This window comes from Labrus bergylta, chromosome 19 (assembly GCF_963930695.1).
Source record: "Labrus bergylta chromosome 19, fLabBer1.1, whole genome shotgun sequence".
NCBI classification, from domain to species: Eukaryota; Metazoa; Chordata; class Actinopteri; order Labriformes; family Labridae; genus Labrus; species Labrus bergylta.
In genome coordinates this window covers 15,499,506-15,518,089 of record NC_089213.1, presented here as the reverse complement: position 1 = coordinate 15,518,089, position 18,584 = coordinate 15,499,506, and the positions used below count along the sequence as shown (strand labels likewise).

Below are 18,584 nucleotides of genomic sequence, written 5' to 3'. Positions count from 1 at the left end.
ACTTCCATTCCATGGTCCAAATGAGGGGGACTCTGAGTGGCAGAGAGTGGGCCTCATCCACCAACACTGTAGCAGAGGCTTCTTAAGATGGCTTTAGTTGTTCGTTCAGTCGTTTCTCTCGAAAAAAAAAAAACGTTTTCTCTGCTTAGATCTGTCACACTTTAAGCTTGCAACATTATTTCTCCTGAAACTGCATGACATGGCGATTAGACAAAAATCTAAGTGGAGCCTGCCCCTGCTCTCGTCTTTAACTAGTGATGGACGGGGAATTAGGGGATCTTATTTGGCCACATTAGCTCAGTTTGTCCCTGCTGTGCCTGCAAAAGGGTAATGTAAAGTACTTTATGCCAGTTCAAAAGACACTTTGAGGTTGAGAATAGTTGACAACATTCAGGTACATCTTCAGTGACTTCAGAGAGCCATTTTACCTGTTCCAATGCAAACACTGAAGGCGCTCCAAGTGTACTTTTAGAGGCTAATGATTGGAACACTTTTGATGCTTTGGCAGAAATGTGAAGGCGCTCATTATGGTGATTGAAACTAGCAAGGAAGAAAACAGGCTGCCAGCCATAAATCAGGCTGACAATGATCATCCTATTGCCCGACTATGATATCTTCTTTGAAACTTTTTATGCTCCATATGTTATAGCATATGTTGGAAGCGGATAAAAACAGATACAAAGTAAAGAAACACAACAACTGATCAAATAGAGTTGTTTAATTCAACATCTAAATCTGCTTTCTCAGTCAAGTACCTCAAATATAGACTTAAGTCCTGAATTCTATCTCTATTACAGACAATAACAGAAGGTGTATCAACGTAAATGATCAAACCCATTGCAAATTCAACGTTTCTGTACATTCTCAACATGTCAGAGATTTAAGTTTACAAGCACATGGCATTTGGTCAAAATTCAAGAACAGGCAATGCCCTGGAAATGTTTTTAATTACAAAAGAGATCAATCTTAGGTCTTGCTAAAACTATTTATTATATAACAACCAGGCAACAAATTCAAAAACATATCCAAAAGTTCAAAAACATAAGCAATGACAGAGGGGGACAGCATATGACATTTTAGGCTCTGCAATAAGCCGAAAAATTTGCCACAGTATTGGTTTGGTGGTTGTTCGCAAAGGGGCAAAACAATTTGTGTTGTGAGAAACAGAAGACAAAATTTAAAAAAAAACAATGCAAATTCAAAAACACATCCAAATGTGCAGAACAAAATCAGAAATGACAGAAGTGCCTAGCAAATGATATAATATGCAGCCAACAGCTGAAACAAAAAATTGTATTAACGGAAAAGTTGAAGCAAATATGTTCTCCTAATGAGAAAAAGCACTTGTCAGCCATCGCACAAAAAAAAACAACAAAATAAAATACTTTGTCCTTGTGTTTTCGCCACTCACATAAAGACTCCCTCTCAAGCACTTACATGGAAATGAGAAAATGACAAACTCGTAAACTTGTCTACTGCTTTTAAAAGAAGAGGAAGAAACAGGAACAGGACAAACTTACAATTTAGTGTCGCAGAAAAAGTGTTAACATCAACCTGAAATAAGAAAGAAAAAAAAAAAGGTCCGGTCAATACAGTCAATATTAGCCAAGTTTTTAAAGTCACTGTAGGGAATCAATAGTGGCCCTGACTTGTGGCACACTGGGATTTAGAAAGTGCATTTGACAGCACCAAAAACCAGATACTTTATAACACAGCTACTTTTTGTTTTGTCTGACTTTTTCTTTGTTGTGTGTGCGCACTAGTGTTGTATGAATCATTGCATGCCCACTCTCAGACCAGCCAAATAAGAAAACACCTGTGACTTGAGACCACCTGTAAAATTTGAAAAAACTAAACACAGATTTTGCTTCCAAAAAGAACATAAAGACAAGACCATCAAAAACAATAGATTACACTGCAGAGGCACAGCAGGGCTAAGCGGGTTTATGTGTCTAAGCCAGTAGCGGAACATACAGTGTCAGCAATTTCTGCTTTATAGCCGTCTTCTGACTATTTTATGTGTCGTGTTAACACATACTGCGACAAATCAATAATGCAGATAGTGTAGATAGTCTTTCCACGCACTAATAACCAGATTCCTTTTTTCAACATTATCTAGAATACATGAGCTCGCAAAGCCTCTAGCGCCGCACAGTAGACTCACCGTTAACGGCTTTTAAAAATCAATTTACTGTATGCCCACACTCCATCCTTTCTCTTATCCCCTGTTGTTGCAGTAGTCGTTGATATTAGAGTAGCATGTAGAATCTAACAGTCACGCTGTCTTTGGTTCCAGTGTAATCCTGTTAGGTCAGGATGCTAAAAAAATAAAATAAAATACTGCCTATTCCCCACACAGTTTAATTATACTTGTTTCAATCATTGTTTGCACTGTTTCTGTTCATGTGTGCATGTTTTAAGTGTGCGCATCAGCTGTATTGTCTCAGAGAGGGAGCGGGTTGGGGGTAAGGTGTAAGCACGAAGCAACAACTGCCTGTTCACCTGCTGAAAGGTGTGGGAACAATGCCATTGTTTCAGGGCAGAGTTGTCAGTGACTGTGATCCCCCTCCCCTCCCTCCGCCACCACCACCCCTCAACCCCCTCCCATCGTCCCTACTCCCCTTCTTCTGTCTCTTTCTTTTCACTCTCTCTCTTTCTCTCGCTCTCTCTCTCTCTCTCGTCACTCCTCTTCCTTGTCTTCTCCTTCCCATTTCATCACCACAGAGGGAAAAGCGATGGAGCATTTCGTCTGCCGGAGGTGAAAAGAACTCGTCGAGTGTAAGTAGAGGGGTTGCTGTCGGAAAAAAAAAAGAAAAGAAAAAAAAAAGGAGAGAGGGGAATGAGAGAGGGATGAGAGAAGGGGCTTTGGGAGCAAGGAGGGGACACAGGCAGGCAGGAGATAGCAAAAAGAGAAACATATAGACACGCAGTGGCAGCACAATCGCGTTTGCCTGGACTCCCAGGGATAAAGTTGGGCTTAACTGCAGTATTACCCACACTCCTGCATTACAAAATGTTCCTTCGCCGGCATTTAGCATGCAAATTGGCTCCCAGATTATGCCTTTTGTATTCATTTCACCAACTGTCAGACTGTGACGCAGTGAGAATGATAATCAGGCATATATTGCCCCCTAGCGCTGCAGTGACAATCATCACACTTTGAGGGGTGGGGGAGGAGGGGGAGAGAGGGAGAGCTGTGTGATTTCCGATCAATGAGTCGTATGTGTGTGTGACACAGAGAAAAGATGATTAACTCAGGATGAATCACACACAAGTTCTTTACAAGAGTCTGTGTGACAGAGATTGTGAGCGCATTCAGTAGTTCTCTCTCGTTTATGGATTCAATATGTACAAACATACAAATACTCGCACAACTTTGGATTAAGCAGTTGGTAGTTCATTGAGATGTTCTCTGAAAAAAACACTTTCCTAAGCAATTATGATAGGCCATTTTGTCCTGTGGTCATCAAATTATAAATATTCAGCTCTATGTCGTCCAGCAGCTGGGTTCATCATGTCTGCAAAAAAACACAAAAAAAAAACAAACACTAAGTAGTTTGTCCTGTTTTTTTCTTGTCTCTGTTTTATTCCAACAAGAATCATCCTGGCCCTGCGATCTCTTGTCTTTTCCCAATCGTATCGGTGGAATCATTGACTCTGCACGATAATTAGTCTGATTTGAATAATGGTCTGTATCCGATGCATAATGCTACCTCTAATTTGGGCGTTGAGCTAATCCCTGAACATGTATTTTACATGTGTGGTGGGGACATCTGCAGAGCTCATGCAGCAATAATCAACCAAAGCCTAAAAGCCTTCAAGCTTAAACCAGTCAATCTGATGGGTTACTGATGAGAAGGAAAGTTATCAGGTCTGTTATAAAAATTAAAAAAAACAGAGGTTTGTTTTGACCACAGAGGGACATGTGCTTTGGTGTACAGGTTTGTATGGTTCTGATTTCAAGTATATGTTGGGTTTAATAACTACCAGATACTTTCACTTTTTTGCGAGAGACAACAATAATAAAATAAAAAAAATGATGTGGGTGCATTCAATGTAACCATTTTAAAATCTTTGTATTGGCAAATTACAACCTTGAAAGGAAATGGTTCACAGGTGCATCATTTTAAGCAAGGCGCTGACTTATTAAAATATCGCTCACTTTCCAAAGTTAACTGCAGATATTTGGAAACATCTTTGCTTCCAAATCCAACATGGCAAGGAGCAGACATTTATCACACAAGCGACAGTTCAGACAGATTATGTAATCCAATGTCTTTAGAAATCAACCTAAAAGGGAGACCATCCAAATAAGGTTTAATATTTTATAATTTCACAGGAACACTATAACCAAAACCTACTGTAAGTAGAGTGGATCAGAATTCAAGCAGGAATTCAGGGCCATATTAACCCACCAGCGTGCCTAAGGGCATGCATGAATTGTGGGCACTAATTGGGACTCAATTGGTTCCTGGAGTTATTATGAATTTAATACTAATAGAGGCAGGCCCCTTTTTAAGATTTTCAATAATGAATATACATAAAACCTTGTTGACAGGTGAAGTAGTTGCCTTTTTTTTAAAGCAGGTTGTGAATCAATAAGAACGCTCCATGTGCAAAATCAGACAAGTTGCACCGTGTCAGCATTGTTTGGTGATAAAGCTTGAGAAGGAGCTTTTAGAGATGTCAAGTTACCAGATCTCTGATCAATGCAACAACTTGAGGATACATAGCTGCCATAATATTTAGAGATGCAAATCAATTCAAGACAATACAAGTCTAGATTTGGAATGCGTAATATGCATAGATAAGAACGCCCTTACCTTTTAAAGGCTCTGTAAACCCACCAAGTGTTAGTGATGAGACAACGATCAGATGTCTTTGTAGCAATAGGTGGGTGTGGTCCACATACCCATACACCCCTTATAACCCTGTTCATTTGTATAGGACCCATTTGGGCAGTAGGACCTGTTGACCTGTTATCATACTTATTGTTGCTTAGAATGTATTCCATCCTCAATTCTCACCATAGCGCTACCTATGTTCAGGTCTTATCAGCCGGAATAATTACAAACACTTTGTGTGGGTGTACAGGGGCTTTTAGTATCCTGATCAATCCTGTACTCTTTTTTTGATTGGTCTAATTTCCACAAAGAACTTGCTCGACAGCTAGTTTGGGTCCCTTGGCAGTTAGAGGACCACATGTATTTTCCCTCTTCATTTGGTTGGTAATCTGAATTTGCAGGATGTTAGTGTGTCAAATGGGATGCATGTTGAAAACAAACTTCTCTCTCCCAAATAAGTTTGGTCATTGCTTCTTTGATGTCTTGGCTGAAATAACAAAAAAAGTGACGCCGTCTTAACTGAGATCTGGCATCTTTTTTGACGTCATCGCAGGGTCTTAATTTGTATTTTACATCTCCTTATACGGCCCCCTTTTTTCCTTTGTCCTCCTCTTTCCATCAGGACAAGTCCACCCCAGAGGACCAGAGCTCCTGGGACAGCTTCAAGACCATGACCCCCGAGCTGTCCATTGTGCCTGGGGAGCAGAAGGACCGGATGGAGCTGCACAATAAGAACTGGGACTCCTCCTCAGCAAACACACCCGACTCGTCCGAGGGAGACTTCCAGACTGAAGTGTGAAGACACACGGACATAGACGCACTCACTTGAACACACACACACACACACACACACACACACACACACACACACACACACACACAGGCTCTCATGCTGAGATCCAAATGCACACAGAGATACTGAACTTCTCAAAAGCTATACATACGTACATGATTTTTTTTTTTTTTTTTTTTTTTTTTCCGCAAAAGATCTCGCACACACAGCTCCCTGTCTCCTGCAACGTGCCGTCAGATCCCATACTGTATTTGTTTACTGCTGCGGTGGACAGACGAGGAAAGAAGACTGTTCTACTCTATATTTTCGCAAAGACTATTGAAAAGAAAGAACAGGAGCTCGACACGTCTGTGAATGGGAACACATTTTAAATGAACAAAGAAAAAAAAAACTATGAAAAACTTATTTCTGAGAGAAAAATGTATTGATTTTATTCTGGAGAAAAAAAACAGAAATCTCTTTCAATTGTTTGATGATTTGGGGGGCGGGCTGCGAAAAATAATATTTCTGCACCATTGAGTTCTTTTTTATAGCAAAGGGATACAAATCACACTGAAATTTCTCGCACTGGCAGCCCCCTTCTTTCATTTATTTTCTTCAAATCTTTAATGGATGACGACAGCATCTTCTCTTTTTTTTTACTTTCATTTTGATCATTTGGTTAACGTGGAGGGCAAGGGGATGTGGGGGGCGGGGGAAAGCTGCTCACTGATATGTGCCATCCTCTCCACTTTTTCTTTAGGCTCAAGTTTAACAATCCTATCCATCCATGACACTCACCTCCTCTCTGTCAACATCATATTCCCTCTTTATGTATTTTCTACTTATTTGTGAAAAAAAAAGAAAAAAAAAGAAATTGTCCTCCCTTATGGTTTGAAACGTTTAATGGAAAAATAATATGACTGAAAGAAATAACTGAGTTGTGTTTTATTATCTAACTGTTCAAGAGGAATTGATTTAATTTCAAACTGGTTCGTTTTTTTTTCTGGTTCTGCTGCCTTTATTATAATTTTTTTGTTCATTTCCTGTGAGAATTAACCCATGTGGAGCTTTGACAAAAAAAAAAAAACATGATTCAGGGCTCACATGGCAAACAAATGTGATGTTGCTCTCTCTGTTATCAAACCATGAGGGAAATGAAGGATAGGGATCGTTATGCAGATTCTTGAATCCCCCTTTTCCCCCCACTGCTAAGAGATACAAGCCTTTAAAGATTACCCCATGTGAATCCATCTCAGCCATCACCAATCGCAGTAATGCCATAAAAAGAGGATATTTCATTCCTTTTCAACCCCAAATAGAATCCGTGCTAGCTCCGTTTAGCATCTAATATTCTGCCAAAGCGCTAGCTTTAAAAGCTTAGACTGAAGAATTCATCAGTTTCATTTCTCTCCCCCAGTTTCTGAGGATATATATTTTTTTAACCTTAGGAGGCTCTTAAACCCAGACCTTTATGAAGAGTTAGCAGCTGAGCAAAGTCCAAGATTGCAATCATGGCTTCCACCTAATGTCGCCACCTCTGTTGCTCATTACGCCCACCATTATCGTCGTGCTAACATGTTGCACAAAATCCTAACATTCAAAATTTAGCCAGATGTTGAGTTCATAGTTCACATGATAACTTTCCGTGTGATTCCTTTGCTTGTGAGCAAGCAGCTCCAAGAAATTTAGAGCGAGACAGAAAGCTGTGGAGGGAGCCCCAGAGAGTCCAAGGCCACAAGGTGAAAGAGTGAAGAGGAAACAGAGAGAAAAAGGTTTAAAAGAAAGACTGGAGGTGTTTTGCTCCTTTGCTTCACATTTAACATCCCTACTTCAGTCTCTCAAAGAGGACAACAGGTTTTTCTGCTGTTGCTACATTAGCGCATCAGTCCTCCACACACGAGTGGGAGAAAAAAAAAAAAAGAGCGTCAGAGTTCAGGATGAATTCAATAGACATCGTGATATTGTTTTTTTGCCGGTTTTCAAAAGGAGTCCCCATTAATCGAACAGCTCAGAGATAGGAGATGCGAGACAATTTAGGCAGAAGAAAAAAGTGCATGAGAAAATGGTAGCCGAGCAAGAAGATCCAAAAATATATATAATGAGAAAGCTAGAGGCATGGAAGAGATGCAGATTAAGAAGGCGAGAGCTCAAAACAGTAATTATCCGGGGATGGCGATTTGTCCTGACATTTTCAGAAGCAGCCCTCGAACCATCTGTTTAAAGATCCCTAATGTGGTGCTAGTGCAGCACAGCGCAGATGGTGAGACAAGAGCGCGGCCCTGCTAACCTTTCAAGCTAATCAGCAGATAGACAAAACCTCACAGCTCACTCCTTCCTCTTGAGGAAGGAGGAGGAGCGAGGTGGGTTCGGTCCCCGTGTCGCCCCTCGCTGAGGTCACATTCTCCACGACCTTCTTTGAGACTTAGGATTCCCACAGCACACGAGGGTCCACACAGGACGGAGCAGAGCAGCGGACTTCATGGGTACATGGTTTCAACTCCATGTGGTGTGCAGCAGAAGGGAACATCAGTCTCAGGGGAAACAGATTTGACCTTTGAACTGACAAATTCGTTTTTTGTATGAGGAAAACTGAGCATTTTTGAGAGGAATTCTCCGCAAAGCCTTGTTCCTATTTTAATGTATAAATGGGATTTGATGAAAGAAAGAAAGAAAGAAAGAAAGAAAGAAAGAAAGAAAGAAAGAAGGAATGTGAATGTTTTATTTCAGCACAGATTTACTTCTTCATATTTTTTTAGTATTGCACACTAACACTATGACAGGTTTTTTTTTTAGTTTTCAACTCCAGGAACGGTAAGTTAGATGTGATTGACTGATTCAGATTCATCTTTTGAATGTGCCACCGGAACAGAGGATCATCTTTCCTGCCCTTGACACCCCCGCCCCCCCCGGTTCCTTTTTTATTTTCTTTAAATGAACTCTAGTATGACGCAAATGCTTATACATGATGGTCAGAGTGTGTTTTTGTCATCTTGTTTTCCTACGTGTGTTGAAAGCCTGCCAAGCTGAGAAGCCCATAAAGAGATATGAACACAGGCAGATGCCAAATCAAAACCCTACTACTCTCACCTTGAACCCCTCCAGCTTTCGATGCTAACGTGTTAGCCGACTGCTAAAACCATCCAACATTCTAGTTAATTTACTCTTGAAAACCCCCTACTTTTCCCTTTGTCCCACATTTTTGGTTCTTTTTTATACATAAGATTGTACAAAGTAGTCCTCTAATGTTTTCATAGTGTCTTTTTTATATGAAAATAAATTTTCAAATTGATCTCGGTGTCTCATAATGTGTGTCCCCGCCGCTTCAAGGGCAAATGTGGTTGAGAACAACTGTGCTTTTTCTTGATTTGCAGTGCTCTCACAATCCCATGTTTTCATAATATCACTCTGGGTGTTGGGCATGACAAACTCTGTTACCCAGAAGCACTGGAGCTTAACTGTGACCAATCTGAGGCCCCCGCTGGTCGGTCTGAAAACTGTGAGAGGAACAGCTCTGCAGGGTTTGAAGTTATGTTGCACTGGAATAACCGAAGGGGGAAATGTCAACTGCAAGTGATTATTTCATTAAAATGTATAAACTTTGAGCGATGTTTATGCTAATAATAATCCCATTCAAAAAATGGAATTTCACAAAAAAATGGTTTTCTTATGCAACATGTTGGAAATATTCACAGTGGACGGGCAGGGGGAAAAAAGTGCAGATAAGCTGTGCTGGGATGAAGAAACATAAGGGGATGACGGTGCGCATGCCTCAGTCACTCTTCATTTGCCCTCCAAGGGGCTTGTGGGTAATTAAGTGTGGGTGAGTCCTTCCATCGGAGCTGCCATCTCTCACCCCAGAGAAATGCCACCAACTGAAGGGAACGAGGGGGGATGAGCAGGAGGGAAATAGAGAAACAAGCCTCAATGCATGGTGACAGAGTAAAAGCAAGGAAGGAGCTTTCACATCACCTCTGGCAGTGGAGTCACAGTGATTACAGTGGCCTCTTGGTTATTTTTTTCCCAGAGCTTTGTGGGTAATTAAGTTGTGCTGCTGGTGTGTCACAAGCGACTTCAGGGGGGAGACCCTGCTGACAAATAATACAGGGGGACAAAGTGAGGAGTGGACAGACACGCTTTGGAAGAAGAGCAAATAAATTTCATCTTGACTGAGGCATGTGTCCACCAGGAAAGTCTTGTCAAGCGCTGCCTCTTTTTGCTTGATCTTCACGGCAAAGACAGCACACGCCATTGCGTGGTCGCTGACAGCGCTGGGAGATTGAGAGTGTGTTAAGTGCTCCAAACAGGAAGTCCTGAAAGTTTAATCATGTTGATTCTCACAAAGGAGCAATGCAAATAGGGCCAACATTGCTTTTAAAATAGTGACTTTAAGCAGGAAAATGGAGCATTAGAGTTTTTATGCACCAAAAAACTGATTATCCACAACATTATTTTTTTCTGTTTGTATGTGTTTTGGCTCCATCTGCAACAAGCAATTATAGCTGTGGTGTTGTGCTTTTCCTCGGGATCACTGCACAAATGGCTTGTCAGTACTACTACCATATACAAACAAGGACGCTGAGACTTGGGGGGGGGGGAAAGCAAAATCCACTATTACTGGTATTATTACTGTCTCATAATGTCTGGAAAGGCTTGTGTTTTTTGTTTGGATCGGACCAAAAAACCAACAAAGGTGCATCCTGAATTTAACTATCAGCTGTATCTTTATCTCACAAAAGAGGCACTATGGCTAGTTCAGATACCTTTTCATTTATTTCAATTTTACTTTACAAGATGAACATTTCAAAATACAAGTATTTCATCATATCATCCCTTATTTATTGACACACAGAAACCCAGGGTCATGTGTTGTAATACTGTCAAAGCTCCTGCATGCATTCAAATAGATGGAAACCTGGAGGCGATATGATCATTGCACCTCTGTGTGCTAACTTCATATTTTGTAGATGCGGTAGCCAAATTATGGAGGCAATAGTATTTTTGACTGTGCTCATCCATAACACCAGTAATGGAACAACATGAACAGAGTGGACATTCACTCCCCCAGGCGCTTTTCTCCTTGTCAGTGTGTAATATTACCCAGGGTACCTACTGTATGTCGCCTTTCACTGCCTGCAGAATTCAGGTAAAAAAGCTCTAAAGCCATTAAAGATATGAACATGACTGCCTTTGTAGTCAATCCAAGTTTGATATTTACATTATTTTTAATTGATCAAATGTAATCATTATCTGTGGTTTCATCCATTTTTTTCTCAATCCCTGAACTGAACTGGCTGTCACCACTTGGGTTTTCTTTTAGGCCAAGAGATGACAAGATGGGAAGAAAGAATGCATATGCATTGTTTTGTCAGTTGGTAGAGCAACCCCCATTATGCATCCTACATACAGGAGCAAAGTTCAGGAGCAAAGTTCAGGAGCAAAGTTCAGGAGCAAAGTTCTTGCTGCATTGGCCCTGGATTTGTCCCAGAACCTTTGCCATGTTGTCCCCACTCTTTTGCTCACGTTTATTATGTTTTGCTCTTTTCCTTGTCTCTCCATATTTCAATGATGGAAATGCCAATCAGATAATCTTTTAAAAAAAAAAAAAAAAGATTTAAAAATTGTTCTGCATTTATGATTCACATGTAGCTTTTACCATGTACTTAATCATCCTCACAAAATAAAGGTCCTAAAAGTAAAGTCCTTTCAAGTCATCTGCCTACAGTCTAAGGCAAGTATCAAGTCATTCAGGCAAAGTCTAAGTCAAGTCTCAAGTCCTCAAATATGTGACTTAAGTCCTCAAGGCTCAATTCAAAGATAAAATGCAACATTTCTAAAAAGAGAAAAAAAACTTAGACAAACTAACATGGTCTTGCAGGACAAAGATTGGGAAATCAAACTTGTCGTTAAATTCCTCAACTTATAAATCACATTTTGAAACAATAAATAAGGTAAACTGATGATTGAATTGAGAGCAAGGGGAGATGGAGGCTGGGAAGAACTGCGGTTGATGGGCAAAGTCAAAACAAAATCCCAAAAAACACTCGATGGAGTAGACACAAAACCATCCCTGGAATATTGAGGAATTTGGAACAAGTGACAGTGTGAAACAGCTTGGGAATTGGCAACAACCCGTGAGTGGCATGACAAGTCTCACTTTGACACTCCATTAAAAAGTGAAGGTGTGCAGGGAATGCAAGGAGAATTTTTTTTTAATCCTGAGACAGCGAACAGTAGAAATCCATTGCGCTAATGGTCGCAGCATGTCTAGCTGTCCCTACTCGCTGGCTGACAGATGGTTTTGTCCCACAGGCTCTGGTGCCATGCTGCTCAGAAAGGACGCTGAGAATGAAGCATACTGACGGATCAGAAGGGAGGAAGGAGTTGAAGAGGCCACAGGAAGCACTGATGAAAGTAAAAATTAGACACTGAGAACGGCTCTGTGAAATGTTCCTGTTGGGTATGTGGCAAAAGAGGAAGATCAGCATGCAAACCGAGTCATCCAAAACTTCTAAACCAGCATTTTGGACAATGCTACAGACATGTTTTTCTGATGTTGACTGAACAGCACATTCTCATCTGTGCTGCTATGGATCAGATCCCTGAATGCTTTGCCATTCCAATATAGAGTCTGGCCCGGTTTGGTAGTGATGGCACTGCCAGAATACTCCTTTGAGACTGTATTCCACAATAGCGTTAGATGGCTGTCCATATGAAATGCCCTCACTGCACCTCATCCAAATTCTGGCCCGGCTTATCCACCGAGTGTCTAAGTCCCCATCAGACAGACTGAGATAAAACACGAGTGGTCTTTGACACATTGAGGGTGATTCATTCAGAGCTGAGGTAAAGGACTCATTGAAGCTTTTATTTTGGCTGCACACAGCTCTCTCCACAAAGCATTCTTCACATATCATGGCAACCTACATTTACTCTGGATGAATTGCTTCTCCAGCCTGCCAAGGGCTTCTTGAAACACTGGCATAATTTAGAGGTAGGCTGCAATCTACCAAAGTCTCGACCACATGCAGACGAATGTAATGCCTGGGACTAGCTAGATGTTTAACAGTCTCTCAGCTTTCATACATCCTGCAGGATGGCCAGAAAACCAAGAAAGCAACACTTCATTGAGTTGACTTTAAACCTTAAGGATTTTGTCAGGTGATAGGAGATACCCTATGACCTGGAGATGTGATGTGTCCACACACATGTCTGGTTACAGGATAAAAAGACAGCCAAGATGGCTCTGCAATTGGCCAATAGCACAAAGCTGTGAGTAGTCCAAATGAGGATGACCATTTCTAAGCATCCCACATGCACTTCACAGGTTCTTTTCAGTTGTGTGTATGCTGCAGGGGGCTGCAGTGCATATGTATCCTGATATTCACCTGAGCTGAATTAAGACATTTGGAGGGATTGTGAGCTTAGTTGTTTAAATGTCTTCTAGTTGTAAGGTTAAAGATTCTTTCCAACCACTAGCATACACTTTGCCACATTGTGACAAGGGACAAATGTGGCTCAGTGATAAAGTTGGTCATCCCTAAACCAGAAGGTTCAGGGTCTGATTTGTCCTCTGGCAAGACACTTACCAAGTTGCTCCCACTGCTTCGTCGTGTGAATGTGATAAGTTAATCCTGATGGACACTTTACATAGCAGCCTCTGCCATCAGTGTGTGAATGGGTGTAAAAGCACTTTGAAGGGTCAGAAGACTAGAAAAAGCACTTTACAAGCTCAAGTCCATTTACCATTTACAAGAAAAGATTGAAACTAAAGAGCTGTTGCCATTTGGCCTAGCCCAGCTCAAAGCCTAGCATTCAGAAACAAACATGTCTGCATCCCTGGAACGGTCTAATGCAACAAGTTGTGGTTTTCATTCATAGTGCCAGTAATATCTTCCTTCCCGAATTTCCCCTCTGGGGATCAATAAAATACTATCCTATCCTATCCTATCCTTCCAGTGTTTCAGCTGGCACTGGCTGTGTGAAGGTAATGTGCTAGTTGCTAGTTGGACAATAAACAATGGCAACACATAGACAAGTCATGGCTTAAAAAGTCCTTTATTGCTAACTGCTAGCTGCCCTGCAAGCCCAGAAATGTTGGCCATCCCAGAGGCTGTGTCATCATCAGATGATAGCTGAGGAGATTGTCAGGGATACGATTGGAAGTTGTAAAGTGCCTGTGCAGGTAGACTTAAAAAAATGACATACAAAATGTTCTAACTAAGAGACTGCAAGAAAAAACTAAAACTGTCCCATGTCTTCAAAGGACATCTTGTACGCTTGCTGAGAGTAAAAACGCTTTGCAAATTCCACAACACGCCTGCAAAAATCTGCAACACGAATGCTCTTTTGCATTCGTGACATGTTTGCAAAACGTTTTTGTAAAAGCATTCGCCTGACACCTCCCAGCCACCTTAATCTTAATCCTGAAATAACATACAAAAAAGTATGGTGATTCTTCATTGCATAGCAAAGTAGAGCTTTTTGACCCACTTTACACAAGTGTCCAAAAGCATGTTTCTTATTCGGGGAATACTAAAATTGGTGTTGCACATTACCTCACACCCATTCATGGTACTCCTCAGGCACACAATACAAAACCCATTCATTTCATAGCTCTGTCCTCTTTTACATTTGGTTTTGTATTGGCAGCAATCCTGCTGGGATCCGGAGGAAATATTTTATTTTTGCATTGTACACGGTGTTAGCCAGCATAGTTCTTTTTTATATAACAATGTGAGTATTTGGCAGGAGTGTGTATGCATGTAATTTTATGCTACAATCATGCATGCTCAGCATCTCTGCCCCCATTTCCTTTATTATCTTTCTCTCCCTCTCTCTTTGCATTCATGCACAAAGAATAACTGAACACATTCCCAACCTTCTAAATAAAGGTATTTGGAAGCAAATATACCACACAATACTATCAACGACATACAGATAACATGTGCTGAATGTTTCAGTCTCACTTCCCTCCTTTCTCTTACGTAATGCTTGAACCCTTGAAGGGTGGTCTTAGATAAAAGCAGGATGCGATTGGGGACCCTGTGTAACCCCTGAGGGGGTGGAAGTATTATGTCATCCCACTCAAGGAGCCTCTCTGTGCCAAGTCAAGCCGACCGACAGCAATACAGGAATAGATTCTTCAATCTCCTTCCTCACCTCCTTATCTGCCAATCCTCTCAGTGAACCATCATAACTGGGAAAATTGGTTTGGATTTGCACACCCATATTTCCATGGTGATGGCATGACGTTTGCCACAGACAATGTGTGTAACCCTGATGGCTAAAGACTAGTTTTCAATCTCAACTTTATTTAACACTTGTGCACCATGACAGTGCCCTTCGGATGTGTTGTAGTTAAAGGCTTTATATGCAATTTTTTGATCCAGTAGATGTCGCCCTTGAGCACCAGCATGAAACCAAAACAACTTGCGCTGCATTGTTGTGTTAGCATGCTAATGCTAGCGATCTTTATTATGCTCGCATCTTCACACTGCATGTAAATTTACCCAAAATGACCGTGATCTAGAAACGCTTATGTGACATTCAATTAAGCAGTGAGTACAGTATGTTATTCTTCTTTTCTCTAGTCCCTCAATTAAACAACTTTTATATGCAAGGGGATGAGCCGGCCGGCCATCCCGGCAACGTGAACAAACTGAAGATAGGACTCATAAAACTCTGAAAGCATCACAGACAGTGAGACTCGGGTGTTACACCCATTGTAGACAGTCATGACTCAGAGTTATTTTCAGAGAATATACTTGATTTCTATTACATTTAAGTGTGAAAATCACATATTATGCCATTAAGTACTCAGCTCACATTAGCTTAGTTTGTTTTGAAGCCTAACATTTAACCTCAAAGTTATGATCACATTTGTTAATTATTTCCTAAACTTCTGGTCAACATTTCCAATAAAAGTGAAAAAAAACCCTCTTCTTTCCTGGGGTAGGGATGGCCCATTTTATTAGGCACATTTTAAGCTAGCATTCCATTCCAACTGAGTCACAGCTGCTACAAGTCATAGTTACTACTTTTCTGCTCTCTTCAGAATTGGTCTCCTCTCGCTCTGTAATTACTAAAAATATATCAACTTTGGCCTGCCTGTAGAAGTAGATTACAAGTTATAGTAATTTTCCTAAAGCTGAACCTTCCCTGAACTCTTCTTGTGCCCCCCAGGAGAGGCACACCTCCCACTCTGTTATTCAACCATCCAGTTTGTTATCGATATACAGTATTAAACCATACCGTATGCCTGCAATGAAGACAACCAAGCCAGTGATCTAGTAAACAGGATGGATGGATGGATACTGAGTAGGCTTTGTATTTTTGAAACTTAAATTTCCCTCAGGTAGAGCAATCGTCTGTTGCCATTTTCTGAAGCATCATACAGCCTTTCCATTTACCATGAACATTGTTCAGCCATGGTAATAAGACTTAGAATACATGGCCCTTCACTTCTTGTTCAAAGCAAGATGAATCACAGCAGAATGTCAGAGAAAAACATGCATTAGCAGTATCTGAATGATTTCTCTTCTTTTCAAGTGACCCATTATCATCTTTAAACTTCCTCCTTTAGTAATTCCACGAATGTTATTGAAAACCATTAAAAGATTTCCGTTCAATATGCGTAGTTATCGAAAGTAAAACACAACACCTGCACTGACTTTCATTTGTACAGAAGCAATTAATGTTGAGATTAATGTGCGGGATCTGTTCTTTCGAGATTCCGCTCCCGCACTAGAAGAATCTTGTTCCAAAGCGCTCATTAATCTTTAAAGAGTTAAGAACAGCCCAGCCTGTTGAAGCTCAAATAATTGTGCTGAAAAGAAAAGAAAGAGCTCCTTGCACATTCACTCTTAGTATGCACTGCGGTTTTCAATTTGCCGTCTTGCTGTAATGTCATAACTTCAGTAATACTCTGCAACTGTTTCAAGAGAATTATCGTGCATGAGGTCAGGCCATGATTGAGCAATCTGACCACTTCAGTAGAATCCAAAGAAAAAGGATATTTTAGTTGTGGCTTCTTCTTAGCCTTTTGTCTTATGTATTTCCACTTTCTCAGGTTTTCTAATTAGCGCTTGAAAAAGTCTTAGTTTACTTTTAAACACTGTAAGCTTCTTGACATAAAACATCCAGATTTTGGGATTAAGGATACATTTGAAAGCTCTGCTAATGGATTTTTTTTATCACTAGGGAGCAAAGAATAAGCCGACAGACACCTTTTATGGCAAACAGTAACACAATTCTTAAACACTTGCACATTTAGCATAGACAGAGCAACATTATGATTCCATATTGATGTAGTTCATGGACAGCAGCCATGACAAGAATGACTTCGATGTTGATGAGTCACACGTGATTGTAAATGGAGTTGAGCTTTACTTCTGACTATTCAAAGCTCTTTGTACATTCTGCCCATTCACATCCATCTATACACTGATGGCAGAGGTTGCTATGTGAAGTGTTCATCTGTATTAATTTATCCATTCATACACATTCACACAATGCAGCTGGAGCAAATCGGGGTTAAGTGTCTTGCCCAAAGACATATCGGACATGTGGCTACAGCAGCTGGGGAATCGAACCCCAACCTTCCAGTTGAGAGATATCCGACTCTTCCACTGATCCACAGGCGCCCCACCAAATCTTGATGAAAACTATACTAGAATTTAAAAGGGGTCTTTTATTATATACATGAGCCCATAAAATAAAGCACAAGATGTCAATTACACGTTCTGTTAAATGTCAGCATTTCACGTATCTGGCTCCTCGTGAAGTAATTAGCTGATATGCATTTAAACAGCCTATTAATTAGTTTCCCACAGTAATCTGTCAGAAACTAGTTTTTTTTTTCCCCTGACCTGCAGCTGCTAGGGAAACTGGAAACGGCTTTTACATCTTGCCCTATAAGATGGAGGTATTTTAAAAGGAAAACTTAGGGTTCTGGTTGAAAGAGGAAATCAGTATACTAGACGATTCTGCATGAATGCGCCTCACTGCCTTCAGTTCAGGAGCTGAGCAATGTGTAAAACTAGGCAAATAAAGTCAAGGGTAGAGGGCAGAATTCTACAAAAATCTACCACAGGCCTCTTTCTCATTTTAATGGTTACTAAACCCCAGAGTTTCAGCTAAAGTGCATCTACTGTGGAATTTGAAAAAAAAAGGCCTTTCAAACGGGGACAGGACTGGGGGGAGGGCAAGCCCACTCACTGCTTTGTGCCGTTACCACAGGTTGCAACATCGTACAGTCTATGCTAAACACACACACACATAAACTGATTAGCTAGTTAAGATAGGTTAGTTAGCTGTAAGCAACGAGTCAATAAACAGCAATGACTCTTTTGTGGCAGAAATCTCATTTGAAGTAGTCGTGGTTGGGTAGGTAACCACGGCGGTCCAGAGCCGCATCAGTTTGCAGCGAGTGCTGACACAGCCGATGCAGAGGATGGGGGAGGGGTAGGACAGGATTGTGATGTCTCTGATCGGTAGACACTGCACCCTGGAGGATTTCAAAGTCATGGCTTTAACATTAAAACATTTTTTAGACTTTAGAGCTGACAACAGATCAACAGATCAGCCAAAAGAAAAAATGAATTGCAGTAACCGGGTTTCAACCTGTAGATGGCGGTTGATATGTATATAAATTAATCAACATAACTTACTACCTATATACAGTGGTGTAGTGGTGCCTGTATACTGTCAATCAATCAATAATGTGAATCAGAGGAGATTTAGAAGTGGGTATGGAGACTGAAAAATAATACACCATTGCCTATAGGTTTTCAGCTGAAAAAGTGGACCATTGGGTTTAGTTACTCCTTAAGGCTTAAAAGGTATTATTGCCCTTTAACCTCAATGTCCATTTAGTAGCTTTCTTGGTGCTTTCTACCACATAGAAAGAGTCATCATCACATAAAGTGACATGGTTTAAAAACATTTTAGAGTAGCATAACAATGAC

General features: G+C 40.7%; 1 protein-coding gene across 6 annotated transcripts in view; it reads left to right on the top strand.

The window, feature by feature from the left end:
- adgrb2 (adhesion G protein-coupled receptor B2) overlaps positions 1-8,908 on the top strand; it is a 229,502-nt gene extending 220,594 nt beyond the window's left edge. For all 6 annotated transcript variants that reach the window (XM_065947887.1, XM_065947888.1, XM_065947893.1 and 3 more), the window contains 2 exons: positions 2,725-2,778; positions 5,467-8,908. In XM_065947887.1, the coding sequence (XP_065803959.1) occupies positions 2,725-2,778; positions 5,467-5,643 (231 nt within the window). In that variant the 3' untranslated portion in view covers positions 5,644-8,908. The remainder of the gene's footprint in view (positions 1-2,724; positions 2,779-5,466) is intronic.
- The last annotated feature ends 9,676 nt before the right edge of the window (positions 8,909-18,584 follow it).